Source organism: Squalius cephalus (genome assembly GCF_949319135.1).
Source record: "Squalius cephalus genome assembly, chromosome: 11".
Lineage (NCBI taxonomy): Eukaryota > Metazoa > Chordata > Actinopteri > Cypriniformes > Leuciscidae > Squalius > Squalius cephalus.
The window spans coordinates 12,562,748-12,580,185 of record NC_137132.1 but is presented as its reverse complement, the minus strand read 5'-3'; the positions used below and the strand labels follow the sequence as shown (position 1 = coordinate 12,580,185).

General features: G+C 37.5%; 1 protein-coding gene across 1 annotated transcript in view; it reads left to right on the top strand.

Annotated features, from left to right (window-relative positions):
- Positions 1 to 17,438, top strand: part of nxn (nucleoredoxin) — an 81,487-nt gene that overhangs the window by 62,036 nt on the left and 2,013 nt on the right. Inside the window, exons 3-8 of the mRNA XM_079885214.1 lie at positions 4,001 to 4,118; positions 7,331 to 7,464; positions 10,478 to 10,578; positions 11,360 to 11,466; positions 13,365 to 13,544; positions 13,647 to 13,771. Of these exons, the coding sequence (XP_079741340.1) occupies positions 4,001 to 4,118; positions 7,331 to 7,464; positions 10,478 to 10,578; positions 11,360 to 11,466; positions 13,365 to 13,544; positions 13,647 to 13,771 (765 nt within the window). The remainder of the gene's footprint in view (positions 1 to 4,000; positions 4,119 to 7,330; positions 7,465 to 10,477; positions 10,579 to 11,359; positions 11,467 to 13,364; positions 13,545 to 13,646; positions 13,772 to 17,438) is intronic.

Below are 17,438 nucleotides of genomic sequence, written 5' to 3'. Positions count from 1 at the left end.
CTTTACAAATGTACAGAGCGCCAATGGGACTTGGTGGGGGAAAAAAATATGAGATGGGAGGAAAAATAATAAGTCAATGCTTTTGCCTTCTCTCGCAAATGTTTTGCATTCCCCTGAGAAACTTTGCGTTCATACTTTATTATATATCATTAAAAACTTTTTCCATCACAGTAATGATCATTTTTTTTAACGAGTAGGCCATTGGGGATGAGCTTTGTCATAATTATTTCACCATGCAATATAATAGGCTTAATTTTCTTTAATATATAATTATTTCTGTGTTTTCATCCATTTTCACTCTCTTTCTCCATGAAGAGAGTCTTTTTTCATTACTTCTCAAGCACGTTTGATCCATTTGTGGTTGAACAAATGGCCTGAGCTCGACCCGTGTGTTTGAGTGAATGTTATGTATAGTTAATGTCCACTGTGGTTGTTAAATGGTCACAGCAGGGAATATTGGCACATTGAAGGTCTTGCTCTGAGCAAAGTAGCGAAACAACATGAGCGGCCATAGACGAAGGTTATTAATGGCGGCTGTCACTAATGTTTGTTGATTTTGCCAATGGCACGTCTCTGAGGCCATTATTGTTACTGGTGTGAATTGAAATCTCTGCATTTCATCATGCGTACAGAAACAGAGCTCGGAGCTTTCTAAATGAGTGTGCAGCCCTCCAGAGAGTCTGAGTAAATGTTGCCATTACATAGAAACGAAAAAATTAATAATAAGGTCCTGTAAAAGAAAGCCCACACTTTGCAATGCAGACTAGCCCAGAGTTTTAAATGAGGGAATTGTGTTCCCCTACAGCCTCTCATAAGAACAGTCACATCGTTCTGTATCACTTGCAATGGAATCTTGAATTGCACCAGTGCAAAATAAAAGGAAATTGAAAGTTATCTGCCATAAATCATCATTATTTCGAGAAGCCTCTACTGATGTGGGTTACAGTGACTGATGAATGCCGGTGATGCAGACGCCATGATTACCGACCATCATCCCCTGCAGGATTATGTTAATCGGGCGATTGTGATACTCTGTTGCTTGATGATCTCAGTCGTGGAGTGATTTACCAGGCTACGCCGCTCTGAAACAGAACCAAATGCTGTCTATAGACGGGGAAATGCTTTAAGTCGTCATTTGCATGCGAGAGCTGAATGCTATTGGTTTCTTTGCTCTCTTTCAGTCTTTTCTTTGTGCTATACGTCTATTCATGCTGCTGTGTGTAGGTGGTTCTGTGATATTTTGCGCATATGAAGGTGGAAGAGAGCTGCGGCAAGGCAATATGGAAATGTTACTTATAGCCTATAGATTTTTACATTGCTTCAAAATAATACCTACAGTAATACAGAAACAACACTGATACAAATCACTGTTGCTTGTCTGGTATTATTAATACCAAGTTCATTTTGATTTGGACACTGGCATCGCCAAAAGTAATGTAGGACTATGTGAATTTTCCATCGGTTGGATCCATTCAGGTCATTTAATTTTATTTGATCTCATACTTATATATATGAGATCAAATATATAAAGTCCAAACCAAAATTTCTCACATTATCACAGTTTATTTGCTGTAGTTTAGAAAATGGTAATAAATTATAACAAGAACTCAGTTGATTTTTCACTGGATTTGGCAATCCCTCTGTTAGACTGTCTCAGAAATGAATTAGGTTGAATAGCTGTCAGCTGTTAAATTTAAGTACACAATTAGATAATACCAATCTAGGTCAAAAAATTACCAAGCAATGCTTCATTTTGTTCAGCATGTGGTGTAAAGAAGTCGCATTAGCAATTAAAGAAAAAACACTAAAGCAAAACATGGTGTGTCTGAATAATTTTTGGTCCCAATTTTTACTGGTAGTCCTCTGTATGAAGAATATTGGGGTATAATATGTCACAGTTTATCTTATTTTGCTATCCTCACTCACATAAATGAACCCTAGTGTCCTGCACCCACTAGTAAAACAAATCATTTGAATATTTTTTGGTTTGACTCTGGAAAATTGCTTGTTTTCCCCCCTAATACTAAAAGAACAGGCTCTTGAAGAAACTCTTTGACCTCTAAAACATGTCAGCATTCATCACTGTCCATGTCCTTCCTTAATTTGCTGTTTTCATCAGGTTCAGGCTGTGAGTGTTTTTAGCCGCACTGAACTGATGGGCAGCCGTTGACATGGCTGATCATGGAGCTGTCTTTCATTTCATATTACCACTCTCCTTCATCCAGTCACTCATACAGCTGTCTCACAGCCTGCGGCCGAGCTTTGTTCTCTCGCGACTCACTGTTGATCTGAGCCCGAACACACAGCTGTGTCAGATTCACAGGTGTGTGTAAGGTAAGAAGCAGTGTTGATACTTGAGACCTTCACAGTTAGTGCCCTTTAACCTCACTGATTTGCAGCGTAGGCCGCTTGCGCTTCAGGTCTGAGTGAGAAATTTGGGTGCAGACAGGCCAATGATTGAGCTAGCAACTTGAATGTTGACAATGGCAGCGCTACGGGTTTGTGTTGGAGCCGTTCTCTGGACGGTGGACGCAATCATTCAGGCTTAGAGAAATAGAGTAACACTCTTTGACTGTCTGTTCACATCTAAACTCTCCTCCGGTGAAAACATTTCATCAGCCATGCATCAAAGGGTTTGATCACACAGCGCATTTGAACCTCCACTGTTTTATTCAGCCACATTTAACATTTGACTTCATACTCAATGTATATTTTAAACTGAAACTACAATAAGGCTGTGTAGAATTTTCAGTGGCTGTGTGTAAAGAAATCATATTTGACCTGAATTGTGACTATTGTAGTCTCGTAGAATTGTATATTGTAGAATTACGACCACACTTATGAGGTAGTTTTCTTAGTAAGACTAAGTCGGTGTAGCTAGAATTCCTGAAATTAATGGCTCTTATGAACTGGTTATTTTAATGAATAGTTCACAAAAGATGACGAATATCTGAAACAATGCCCTGTATTATTTACAGCATTTGCAGAATGTGTAAGCAAATAGACATTTAACTAAAATATACCCAAATAAAGCAGGAAAAATGACATAGAATCAAACTGACTTGTAGCTTGTGAATCAAAATTGCATCAAAAGAAATCTGTATCTATATTGATTTTCAGCCCTAACTCATCAGTTTTATCAATTTAATGCCATTATGATTAATTATTTAATGTCATTTATTGTACAATTAGTCATGCCCCTGATCTGAATGTAAATGTGATGAGGAATTTGGCCTAATATCTATTAAATAATTTATAATATATATATATATATATAGCCTATATAGGCTTTAGTCTTTCCATGTATGTCTAGTGTTTTGATAAATCATTCATGTCTGTAGCTCTTGTGTTTTTCATGCGCTACATGTTTCGCATCAGTCCACTGCAGTTACTGTAGTTTACTTTTATAGGAGTCTTTTATCCATTAAACCTTCACACGTCCTGAATAATTTACCAGGTTTCTTCTCACCTGCAAAAGGATGAAGGCCGCGGCGGCGCCCAGAGCCATGAGACTACACAGGCAAATGTCTCTGTCGAGCGAGGTTTAATCGCTGGCTTTTTAGTCCGTGTGCCACGGTTTGAGTGAGACTACAGAAAGATAAAGTGCTCCCTTCGAATTTCATCAGATGCCAGTCTCTTTAAAGTTGAATCAGCCCTGTAGATGTTTGATTCTGGCCCTCAGCTAATTCTTCGGCGGCTCGCCTCGGCTGCGCGATAGTACTTAATTCAACTCGCCACATTTCTGAGTCTCTTTAAACTTCAGAGCGAGAGGAAGACGTTTTGTACCCTATTTTTAAGCCTCTCGTGGAAAGATGGGAAAGCAATGATTGTATATCTAATGGTTAAAAAGGCAAAAAGGCTTTGAAAAAAGAGGAATGAGCTGAGATGAATCGTGCTCTCGCATTCTAACACACACATTCCCACTCCTACGTATTCTTTCAGTCATATTCCTTTTGATTCCTGGTCTCTAATCTCAGTCTGTCTGTCTGTCTTTTTGTAGATGAAGCTATGGAACAAGTACAAGGTGACCAGTATTCCCTCTCTGGTGTTCATCGATGCTGCCACGGGGAAGATGGTGTGTCGGAACGGCTTGCTCGTAGTGAGAGATGATCCAAAAGGTGAGATCCTAAAGGGTTTAAAGGGATAGTTCACCCAAAAAAATAAACTTATTTTGTTATTAATGTAACAGAGGCCAGCTGGTAAAGAGGCAAACCTCACTCCCTGGCCTCAAGAGGCGCACTAGTGACTGATGCTAGAGGTCTTTAGAGGTCTTGTTGTTCCAAACACTTATGCTGTTTTTTTCTCTTAAACACTAAAAGAGAACTATTTGAAGAATCTCCAAAATGGCATAAAACACTAAAAATGCAGCATAAAAGTTGTCCATACAACTTATGCCCCATCTTCTAAAGTCCAAAGTGCACTTTAGTTTCAACACAAAAGTTTAGCGTATGTGTACAGCCGAACACGTAGCCTTTCAAAGTAAACTCCATTTGATAGCTACGTATACACACTCTCAACATATGATATTTGCTCTAGAAAGTTTCATCCTTTTCCAGTGTCTGCTCTATTTCTCCAGAGGTTATGATCAATAAAAATGTTCTTTGTATTCATTTAAACACGAGTTGTGAGTATCTCTTAAACCCCTCGCACAAGCACTTGTCAACGCAGTCATCTATTGTTGTTTTGTCTTTTCCAATTTTTTGGAGTTAAGCCCAAAGTACACTTAAGTTTTGACGTGAACACTTATGCGTACAGCCAAACGCATGCATTCGACACATGCACACTAGAAAGATTCATCCTGTCCTGTGTCTGCACTATGTCTCTCCAGAAATTATGACTGATAGAAGTGTCTTTGTACTCATTTAAACTCATTACAGATTTGCACATGTCTTAGTCCCCCTCATGCAAGCACTCGTCAACGTGGGCATCTGTTGTTGTTACGTCTCCAGTAGTTTGTTTGTTGTTGTCTCTGCCATTTCTTTTTCGACTGTGAAACAATGGCCCAGGCCATAGTACGGGCCTGGGTGTGTGTGCTATGCTGATGATAAAATTGTTGCCATGCGCACTGAACACATACTAGATCAGTAAATGAATGATTCAGACGAGAGAGTTATTTTCCGTAAACACGAATTTGAGTGATTCATTTATGAAACAGAGTACACTACATTGAGAACATTACTACATGATGGAAACAATCTGTGTGTAGATTCTCCAAAATTGCTACTTTTGTGTTCCACACAAAAAAAAGTAAAGTCATACAGGTTTGAAACAAAAAAATAAGGTTTTGTAAATGATTCATTTATTTGCTGGTGAACTGTCTCTTTTACTTGACTTTCACATGCTCAGGAACTCACAGTGCATACATGGCTTGGCACCACGGTACATGGCTGGCCTTCGCTTCCCTTCATCTGTCTGTAACGGTATTTGAAGAGCTCTGTGCATTTGATAGCTCTCGGCTCACTTGAGTGGTGTCATCTGCAACTCCTCTCTGCAGGTGAAAAGAAGGCATTTATTTGTCTGGAAAGGCAGGGAGCCACTGCATTTTCATAAAAACATTCATGAGGTGGAATTTGTCAGGTGATCAACATGACAGATTCACCTCCTCAGCTTAATGAGCCTCAGCTCCAACAGTTACCAGCAGTAAGAGTGAAAAAACTTGTTGATTCATAAAGCACAGTCATTGCCATTCTGAAACACTGGTGCACAGGATTGATGACTTAGCCTAGAGCTTTTGATTGAAAGCGTTTGTATAGTGTGTGTGTGTGTGTGTGTGTGTGTATGAACGTGAACATGTGCACAGTAGCCAGTACAGGAGCAGGTTCGAAACCCCAGTGACAGCCCTGTGCTTTTGTTCTTTCTGGCCAATAATGCAAATAATAAAGACACTTCGCTTTTGATCTTTCACTGTTTGTTCCAAAGCTTAGGGTGTATTATAGTGGCCATGTTTGTTAAGCTCCAAAAATAGCACAAAAACATTAAAGACCATCATAAAAATGCTCCATACATAGCGCTATGTACCAAGCTATATTCCATAGGATAGATTTGTAGAACTAATAGACCAACATTTAAGTCATAATTCACTGATAAACATTCCTGCCGGTGAACTGTCCTGAACTTGAGAACCACTGCAACTGAATCACTGGTTCAGTGAGTTGAACTTGAGAACCAGATCAGTAATGGATTAATTCACTGATTTTGATCATTCTGATATGAATTCTGATCATTCCGGTTCTTTTTACAAAACAGATCGGTTTTGTTTGCCATTTAAGAATGATTCATTCATGAATCGAAGGACTTTTTGTTCACTTTTGACAGCTCCAGGGCTTTCATGAGAACTACAGATTATACTTCTGCATTTTTGTATCCCTGCCCACGGACAGAGACGACAGAGGGCAGTTATTGTAAGAGTAGGATATCACTGAAAATCATATCATACTGTGTCTACTCTTCATTATGGTAAAAGTGGATTTCTATGGCAACAGCTTTCTTACCCGTACGCAATGGTGTTTTGCTTTGGAGGGTGTGGAACTGATAGAACGACAGTTCCACCTCCGTTTGACCTAAATGCTTGTTGTCTTGTCATCCTGTTTGAAATGTTGACTACAAAAACAGAGGTTTTTCAGATGTTCCATTGCGGCGTTGTCTCTGTATTTACGATTCTTTGCAGCCTTTACTCACTGTTTACAACATGCTGGATCCTTTACTGATAACTGAAGGTAATTCACTCCCGCTAAATGTTTACTCTTTGAATTCTTGCACCGTCCCTGGAACAAGTCAACACCACTATGACTAAATGTTTGCTAAGAAGTATTTCCTACTAAAGCAAGACTGTATTTGACTTTGGTAAGCATATCCATAGCAGACTGTTGGGAGTGGCCTTGGTGCCCAGTGCATTATGGGTGTTGAAGTTTTTCAACCTATTTGGCAATTTGGTTTTCTCTAGTCAAGTAGCACAGATTTCAACATTTTCACCTTTCTACTCTATAGGCAGCCAAGTTTTATTGAAAGCTCATTTTGCCACCAGTGAAGAACCCCTTTAATTCTTCATTTTTAGTTGAGGTATACTAAATAAACAACACTTTTAAATAGTTATGTAATATTTGGAGAAATGGATGGACTTCCATCTCACAATAAGACCTGATATTTGCTTCTGCTCCCATTCGCATCAGTAGCAGCATTTGATTTCCATGTGCTATCAGGATCCAGAGGAGAGGCTCCTGTGTATTATAAATATATGAATGACATATGCATGTGCTGTGCTGGCAGTGAAAGGAGGATTGTGTGACAGTAATCAGAGTCCTGCTCTTCCCCGCTCCCACCCGTCCTGCAGGCCTGGAGTTCCCCTGGGGGCCGAAGCCCTTTGCGGAGGTGGTGTCCGGGCCCTTGCTCTGGAACAACCGACAGACGGCAGACAGCAGTGCCCTGGAGGGGTCCTACGTGGGGGTTTACTTCTCCGCACACTGGGTGAGTGCTTTGTGTTGCTAACCTAGCCATACTTTGAGACAAAATTGCAGTTGATTCAACTCTACATTTGGATCTCGTATGCTAAATGATTTTTTGTAACCTAGCTGTACTTTGGAGACAAAATTGCAGTCTAATTTTATTTCTCATGGTAATTTAGTTGAACTTGATGTACCAACATAACTAAAACTCATAAAAATGTATAAAAAACATAGACACGTAAAAAAAAAAAAAAAAAAAAAAAAAAATTATATATATATATATATATATATATATATATATATATATATATATATATATATATTAGGGCTGTCAAACGATTAATCGCGATTAATCGCATCCAAAATAAAAGTTTGTTTTTACATAATATATGTGTGTGTATGGAGTATAATTATTTTCTATATATAAATACACACACATGCATGTATATATTTAAGAAAAATTTGTTATTTATATATAAAATATTTATATATAATATAAATTATATATAATATAAATATATATACACAGTATATACATGCAAATATTTCTTAATATATACATGCATGTGTGTGTATTTATATATAGAAAATAATTATACACCATACACACACATATATTATGTAAAAACAAACTTTTATTTTGGATGCGATTAATCGCATTTTTATATAATTTTATATAATAAAATATATATTTTTTTTAACCTTATGAAAAATATGAATAAAAACTATAATAATCTCAATGATACTAAAATAACAACTGGTTAGAAATTAATAGAAACCACAGTAACACAGAATCGAGCATAACCAAAAAATGACTGGCGGTTCAGTGAGGGAATCAGCAATGGTTTCGAACGATTCGCCAGTTTGATTCAAACCACCAATAACTCATGTGCAAGAACCAGTTCTTTTAAAAGAACCAGGTCATAAGAGTAATTTTTTCATGAATCGTATATCAAAGCTGAGTTGTGTTACTGTTCCCCTTTGGTTTCCCATCATATGAAACCTTTTCCACAGACACCCTGTTACGTCCCACTGTAAAAGTCACTCCATACACTCACGTTCACAGGGGAACGGTTTCCTGACTGACAGTGTTTCTCGTCGCTTCGGCAAACACGGGCACTGCTAGTGCCAGTCCACAGGGCAGCCGCCACAGTAACGGGAGTTTGTTTTTCCAGTCCCCCTCTTTTCCAAACCCAGACAAATTGTGAAGATGAGCCACAAAACCAGGCTATATATTTCAGTTTATTATTATTCCAACACCACATTCCTCGTTCCTAACCAGCGTAAAGGAACCTCAATTAAAGTGACTTTTATAAGACTAAGTGTGCCTGGATATACTGTTGCCGTCGATAAACTAATGCCACTTTTTTTCTCCATTTAAAAAACGACCTCAGATGACCTCAAGGAAACAGAGGAAGAGTGTGTAGCTTTGTGACTCTGTAAAGAAACACACAGAGACAAATAGGAATGAAGAAAGGAGAATATTTTACTGGTATTTTTACAGCTGAATATCAGTCAGGGTCCTCTTATTTTTCAATAATAATAATCTAATAAATATTAATAATATTAAAGAATAAAATTCAAAGCAGTCATTTCACACACATGCTGGAGCTCCAACATAACATACTGTAAATTTGATGTGTCAAATCAACCATTTGGTACTCTCATCAGAGTATTAGTAGACTGTCTGCTTAATATCCGCTAAAACTTTATTTTGATGCTGCCCCAACAGACATTCTACTGACTATAAGTAACTTTGCAACTACGTCAACTTATTCTATTAACCCGAATCCAAACACCTAATGCTAACCTAACAGTCTTTACTCAACTAATATTAATTAGTGTTAATTGACATGTAGGTGCAGCATTAATTATAGTCAACTATAAGTCTTAAGGGGACTATCAAAATAAAGTAAAACTCTTTATTTTAGTGGGAATGACTTTTAGTGTTTAGTTTTAGTTTTCTACAGACTGAAAGTGTTGATCAAGTCTGATTGGTCGGCTCAGGAATATGAATACCTTAATGCAACATTCAGCTAATTGATATGTCAACAGCACCACCATCTTGGAAAGGTCAACATTTTCAGTTGTAAACTTATAAAACATTATAAATTCATCATATATTTCAGGTTGTGGTGTTGTGTGTGTTGCTGGTAAATTCTATTACCAGATGATCAACTTGCAGTTATTTTACATTCCATCACAGTTACTTTTACTATTAAATTACATTAGATTTAATCATCATTACAAATGATTGCTGTTTTATATTATATGATAGGTTTACATAAAACTATTTAGTGGGAATCTGTTAAATGTACAAAAGTATAGGTTTGTAAGATATTTTTTAATACTTTTATTCAGCAAGGATGAAGGATGCATCAATGCAATGATCAAAAGTGACATTTATAATGTTACCAAAAAAGTCTCTTCCTGTCTAATTCATGCTGATAATTGAGCCTAGACTAAATCTGCAGACCATCGCATTTTCTGCACTGATATTTTATTATTATAAGAGAAATCTGTGGAATGTATTTAAATTTGGTAAATGAGTACTACACATATACTGGTATCTGGAAGCATTAATCAGATCTGCCTAAATATTTGATAAGGAAAGGCAGAAGGACCGGAGGACGTTTAAACCGTTGTGAATGACAGGCGTTTTGAGTTCTGTGTGAATCTGCTGAGCTTTCGTTCAGTGTGGGCCTGCTGGTAGTCAAAGGTCTGGAGAGCTCTTGAAGAGAGCTGAGTGAGGCATGTCAGGCTGTATGTAGCACTCTTGTGAAAAGAGAAAAACATTCTGCACAACATACCTCCAAGCTATAAACGAGAGGATGAGTTTAAAAGCTCTTCTAGGCCTTATTCACATTTGTTTTTTGTTTTTTCCGTTCAGGAGTGCTGAACTGCAGGGAGAGTAATTCTAAGTGCTCTGTGCGCTCACTAGGCCACTAAGTGCTGTTTATTATCAGAAACCCTTTAGGAGATCTTGTCATAACTTATGTGTTTGTGTGTGTGTTTGTATGTGTTTTCTCTTGTAGTGTCCCCCTTGTCGCAGTCTAACCCGAGTGTTGGTGGAAACATACCGGAAAGTGAAAGAATCAGGGCATAAATTTGAGATTGTATTTGTCAGTGCTGATAGGTAAGAAACATGCTTTTTATTTTATTTTTTTCATTACAAATTATATTAGTAGCATAATAATTTCAGTGGATTCATTTAATGTCATACTATTATTATTGTTATTTTTCAAAATCCTAAATTTCTAAATTTCCAGGCTTAAAAATGTAAAAAATCTCTGTTTTTCAATGTGATCTTAGACTTTTGGACTTTTTACATAAACGCTTTTTTTAAATATACGCTTGCACAAGGGATGCACCGTTAGTTTAAATTCTGGCCGATAATTGTTCATCTAACACCGATAACCGATAAATGGCCAATATTAAAATCCTATACTATTTTGTCTTAATAAATAAAAAGTAAAACTCTAAAAACAATCATTTTCAATGCTTCAAGTAAATTTAGGCTTCACAACATTATGTACAGTATAAAAAAAGGGATATTCATTTTGACATTTGTTAAAGATTACATTTAACAGTGTAATTAAATGATTAATTAAGCATTAAATATTAACTTTAAGTGTGCTTTACATGATGGCAAAGATAATCTAAATGTAAAAATGGGGAAATTGTGTGCAATTATCCAATATTGGCCTATATACAGTTATATACTGTACAATATCAACTGATAGCAATAAATTAAAAATAACTAATATCAGCCGATAATTCATATGGCACAGATATATGGTGCTTTCCTATCTTTCGCACGTAATATCAGCCATATATGCTGTTTATTTCCAATAATTATTTGATTATTTTAGATGTGGAGGACACTCCGTGCGATAAATATGTGTCTTGTGATGTAGGTCGGAGGAGTCGTTTACGCAGTACTTCAGCGAGATGCCGTGGTTGGCAGTGCCGTACACAGACGAGGCCAGACGGTCACGACTCAACAGACTCTATGGAATCCAAGGTACGTCTGTGGACTTTAACTCTGGCTCAGGTGGAAGTGCGTTTGTTCGATATAACAGCATGTGGTTGGATGTCACGTTGGCCGTCGCTGGATACAGCTGACCCTGCCAGGAACTGCAAACTGAGCTGTAGGACCTCAGGAATGTGGGCGTATAATCAAGTTTACTTTACTATTACTGTTCCCCACCGCTCCCTCTCTCTTTAACTCGCTCTCTCTAGATCTCACTCTGTGTAACAATTCTGAAAACATGGTTTTTAAAGGGATAGTTTGACCAAAAATAATCAATCTGTCATGATTTATTCACCCTCATGTCGTTACAAACCTACATGATTTTATTTCTTCTGAAGAACACAAAAGAAGATATTTTAAAGAATGTTTTAACTGTTGGGGTCAAAACAACACTTGGACCCCATTGACTTTCATTGTATGGCCAAAAAAACACTGATACATTTTTCAAAACTTCTTGCCCTGCGTACGTCCATACTCTACTTTTTTTTTTTTTTTTTTTTTTTATGTAAATCTCTCTGCCGCAAACACGTCCGACATGTCCGAATGTGAAAAACTTGGGATGAAAAAATAAATTCTGATTGTTTTCTGCCCCCAAAAATGCATCGAGATGAATTGAGAGAGAAAGAACTGGCTTCTGGCCTATCCGGTCTGGAATGTGTGGAATTCATCTTGGATGAGTTGATACTGACTCCCCCCATCCCTCCACCTCCAGCCTGAAGTCGGTGTGCGAGTCTGATAAGGCCACTAATACTGCAGGCAGATTTCTATCTCAAAGAGGGCTTGAGAGAGTCCGGCCGTACAGAGAGATCAGTGTGACCAAAGGCCGTCTGACTGTGTCTTTGTGGAAAAATGCTTTGCTTAGGGTGTGGAGGACCGTTGTGTGGCCTAAAGCCACTGCTCCACTTACCATCTCACACACTAACCATTAAAGTCAACAATACAAAGTAATAAAATTATTGATGAATTGTCCTTTAATTTTGTTAACATTTTGTCACATTCATTAATTTTTATCGTTTTGTCGACAAAAGCACAAAAATTATGAAAAAAACATTAAAAAAATGTAAAAGCATTAAAACAAACACAGTGACATTGCTAATACTTTAAAATAAGTTTAACGCAAAAGTTAACAAACAATATTTTTATAGATCTATTCATTTTAATCTTAATTGTAGTTCATGTTAATTCTTACACAAGTAGTATATGTTAACATCATATATTATGGACTTACATGAACAAATAGTTCATGGTTAATTTTTTTAAATGTTTTGTCTCTTATTCTCACCAAGGCTGCATTTATTTGATCAAAATAACTGTAAAATATTACAATTTAAAACCACTGTTTTATATTTTAATATATTTAAAATAATCTATGGCAAAGTTACATTTTCAGCATCATTACTCCAGTCTTCAGTGTCACATGACCCTTCAGAAATCATTTTAATATGCTGATTTGTGCTCAAGAAATATTTCTTATTATTGTTAATGTTGAAAACAGTTGCTGCTTAATGTTTTGTGGAAACCGTGATGCACTTTTCTTTTTTAGGAAAGTTTTAAACATTTAATATAGAAATCCTTTGTAACCGTATAAATGTCTTTTAAATGTTGGTCAATTTAATGCATCCTTTATTGCTAAATTAATTTATGCAAATCTTAGAATCTTAAAAATCTTATTTGATTAACCCTGTATGCTTGAATCCTCAAGAGTTTCCAGCATCAAGTAATTTTTTGGTCATCTCTGAACACAAAATGCTATTTTTGCGTGTTTGATGTTTATTATAAAGCAATGTAAAAAGAAAAAGGTGATTTTTACACCAGTTTACACCAAATTATGTGAATAAGTGTTATTTACAGTATATGCATTTATATACTGTTTTTTTTTCTTTCTCCAGGTATCCCCACACTGATTTTTCTGGACACAGAGGGTCACATGATCACGCGACAGGGGCGAGTGGAGGTTCTCAATGACCCCGACTGTCGGTTCTTCCCGTGGCACCCGCGACCCGTGCTGGAGCTCAGCGAATCCAACGCCGTACAGCTGCATGAAGGGCCCTGTCTCGTGCTGTTCGTAGGTCAGCTGATTCTTCTCTTCTCTCTATTGAGATCATTGCTGACTCTTCACCTCCCTTTTCCAACTACTATGCTCATTCATCTTTCTCTCTCATCCCTCTCAGACGCTGAGGAAGAGGGAGAGCTGGAGCCGGCCAAGGAGCTCATCCAGCCAATCGCAGAGAAGATCATGGCCAAGTACAAAGCCAAGGAGGAGGAGACGCCTCTGCTCTTTTTTGTAGCTGGAGAGGTACGTTTGTCGATTATATGTGTGTAATTTCAAAATTTCAATTTCATTTCAAACCTGTAAGACTTTCTTTCTGCTGCAAAGAAAATATTTTGTAGAATGTGTTTGCCAGTTTTGGCAGTATAATGAAAGTGAATTGTGCTGTCAAGCTCTAAAATGACTAAATAAATAAATTAACATATTAGTGTCATGGAATACTAAATAAAAGTATACTATAGAAGTAGTATTCAGTCATCTGAGGCCATACAGTAGCTTAGGTGATAAAAAAAAAAAAAAAAAAAACACTGATATTTGAAGGATTCATTCATGAATCAAACTGATTCAGTTCTCGAGTTCAGTTCAGTGACTCGATCCACAGCTCACTGGAGGAGAAGATTATTGTTGAATAATGATTTAAATTTTGGTCTGTTTATCACACAAAGCATCATATGAGTTCATGAGGTTTGTTGAGTGAGAATCCTTTTTTTATTCTCTGCCACAACAATCTGAATGTTTGCTTGCTTTTACACACAAGTGTGATGTGCCATCTGTTTCTGTATATTTGTGTAAAACAATCCTTCGGGGGGGCGGCCTGCAATCACCAACATGTACATGCAGTAAATAAAAGGAGCTGCAGTTGAATGGCAAGCACATGTAGCGCAAGCCTCAAACCCAGAGGGTGCCAAAACAGCTGTGCCCTCTCTCTCTCTCTCTCTCTCTCTCTCTCTCTCTCTCTCTCTCTCTCTCTCCCTCTCCCTCTCCCTCTCCCTCCCTCCCTCGCTTTTTTTCATCTCCCTGATCACCTCTTCGTCTTTCAAGCCTGCATGCCAGGGAGGAAAGCCAACATTTTCATAACTCTTATCTCCTGTTTTCTCTTTGTGACCTTTGAGGAAGTCATGTGACGGCAGTGTTAATTAATAGACGATTAGCCGCCTTTCTTTTCTTTTCCCCTTCTCACTTTAACTTTCCTGCCACCGTTCAGTCTTTCTTTGTGTGAGGCACGCCCAGAAATGGCAGATCTTCAGGATGGCATTTCGCTTTGCCATGGTTTGAGTTTCAGGCATTCACCGCACAATGTTTCTGTAGCTGTGCACGTCTAACCGAGCCCTACGTTACACATCTACCAACATCTGACATTATAATCCCTCAAAGTGACTTGCTTTGTGTACTTCCTTTCTATGCTATTTTTGTTTCTTTTTTTGGCTTTGCTTCCTTTTTTTTTTTTTTTTTTGCTTTACCGTGTTTTGTTTTGCTCTGTTGTGTTGTTTTTGTTATTTGTTTTATTTATTTATTTTTGTTTGGATGTTTGTTTGTTTGTTTGTTTTTGCTTTATTGTGTTGAGTTTTGTCTGACTGTGTTTTGTTTTGTGTTTTTGTTTTGCTTTGTGTTGTTTTTGTTTTTGTTTTTTTTAATTGATAATACATACAAGTTATGATACTGCGCAATTTGCGTTTTTTTTTTTTTAAATCTTTTGTTGTCTCATGTTAACACCTTAAAGTCTTGTGGCGATACTTTTGTGTATTTTAATGATTATCCTGGCAAAATGACTTGCCCCATAGACTGTCATTTTAAGTAAATTACTGTAAATGCTGTTTGTTCTTTCAAATGGGGGCCAAAATAATTTTTTGTGGTAATTGACAGCAAGTCACTTATGTTGATAATTTAACCTGTATTGAGGACAGAATATATGGCTGTTATGTGGAGCACATTTTCAACAAGCCCATTTATTAATTCATTGCATAACTCAACACATTGTTTCACTTCTAACACAGTCCATAAATCAACTGCAAATCAGTATCAAGTATTAACTTCATGTTTACAGGCCAGTGCTGTCAAATCAAAGCAGATAGTGTGAGTGAAGAAATAAAGGAAATGAAATGCAGTGTGAGAAACTCATGTAGCCTGTCAAGGCCCAGATCGTGTGTGTGTGTGTGTGTGTGCACTTGCGTTCAAGAGTTTGGGGTCAGTACGTTTTTTTTTTATGTTTTTTTTTTATTTATTTTGCAAGGATGCAGTAAATTGACCAAAAGTGGCAGTAGACTTATAACGTCACAAAGATTTCCATTTCGGATAAATGCTGTACTTTTTGAACTTTCTATTCATCAAAAAATCCTAACAAATTCCACAAAAATATTTAGCAGCACAACTGTTTTCAACACTGATAATAATAAGAAATGTTTCTTGAGCAGCAAATCAGAATGATTTTTGAAGGATCACGTGACTGAAGACTGGAGTAATGATGCTGAAAATTCAGCTTTGCATCACAGGAAAAAATAGATTTTAAAATACCACAATATTACTGTTTTTACTGTATTTTTGATCAAGTAAATGCAGCCTTGGTGAGCATTAGAGGCAATTTGTCTTTATAAATCAGTGCTAATCAATAGCATACCTCAAATGCTGTTACTAGAGCTTAATGTGTATCTAACTATATACACATAGAGTATATTCCTTTAATCAGTGACGAAATAGTCGATCAAAGCCTGGCAGCAGGAGACGCATTCTTGCACCGATGGCTTTTATTCATTTCCAATGTGTGATTATTTGAACCTAATGTCTGGTGCAGCGCACAGCTAGAACACTCTTTGGGTTTAGATCAGAGCTCTCTCAGATAACCAATCAGCACAGGCCCTTCATAGTGTGCTGGCCAATCAGACAGCCTTATCTCTGCTTGCATGAGCAGATAGCTAATGCTTATGGAATGCTACAGGCCCACAATAGGCAGAATAAACTTCATGTTGCAGGGCCGGTGCAATTTGGTAAACACACCGTCCCTTATCACGCTAGCAGCTGGAGCCAGCCACAGGCTGACCCTTTGTCTCCGCACACGGAGAGCTCAGCGCTGGAGGCGGAGAGGGACTTTGTGTGTGTGTGTGTGTGTGTGTGTGTGTGTGTGTGAAAGGGTTGAAGAACAGTTTACACAAGGTTAGCTGCTCACAAAAGAAGATGCATGGCTTTCCATTGAGGTAGACAGCCTGAAAGATGTAATCTTTTCATATCTAAAAACCTGGAAGGGTTACACTGACAAGAGTCCATTTCTCACTGTATTTGCTTCTGTTGATGGACGGCTTTCGCTGATCTTTATCGGTTCACAATTTTACAAGGGGCCATTGAGCGCAAATCCCAGAAACAAGCTTTACGCGTTGTTATATGTCAAATTTTGACAGTCATTGTCTCTCCTGGTTCATCAGTTTAATCTATTGCAGTGTGTTGTGAGCTCAGATCAGACTGGAATGCACCTGGAACGTGGAAAAGGAAATGATTATGGGTAAAAGCACCAGTGACCCCATGTGATCCACTTTTCCTGTTTTATAAAAAAGGAAATGGACAATCTGCAATTGTATTAGTGATTCACCGCCCTTTATATTGCATGTGTTTTTGTAGTTTTTTTAGGTAGTAATTATAATGTTAGACTACTGTAACAATACAGCCATTCCATCTCTTAGTAGTTTTGTTTGAAGTCGAGGTCACAAACTTTCTGTTGTCCTTTTTAGGTAGCAAAAACAGCACAGCGAGTTTTTTTTTACAGGCCCAAGATCTGATTATGCGGTTTAATCCATGCACTGCTGTGGAATAGCTCATAGTTTCACTGCGAGCCAGTTAGAGATGGAATAAACGAGTCGAGATCTCATCGAAACTGTTGTACTGCCCTCTCGTGGTCAAAAAAAGCTACTCATATATTGCATTATAA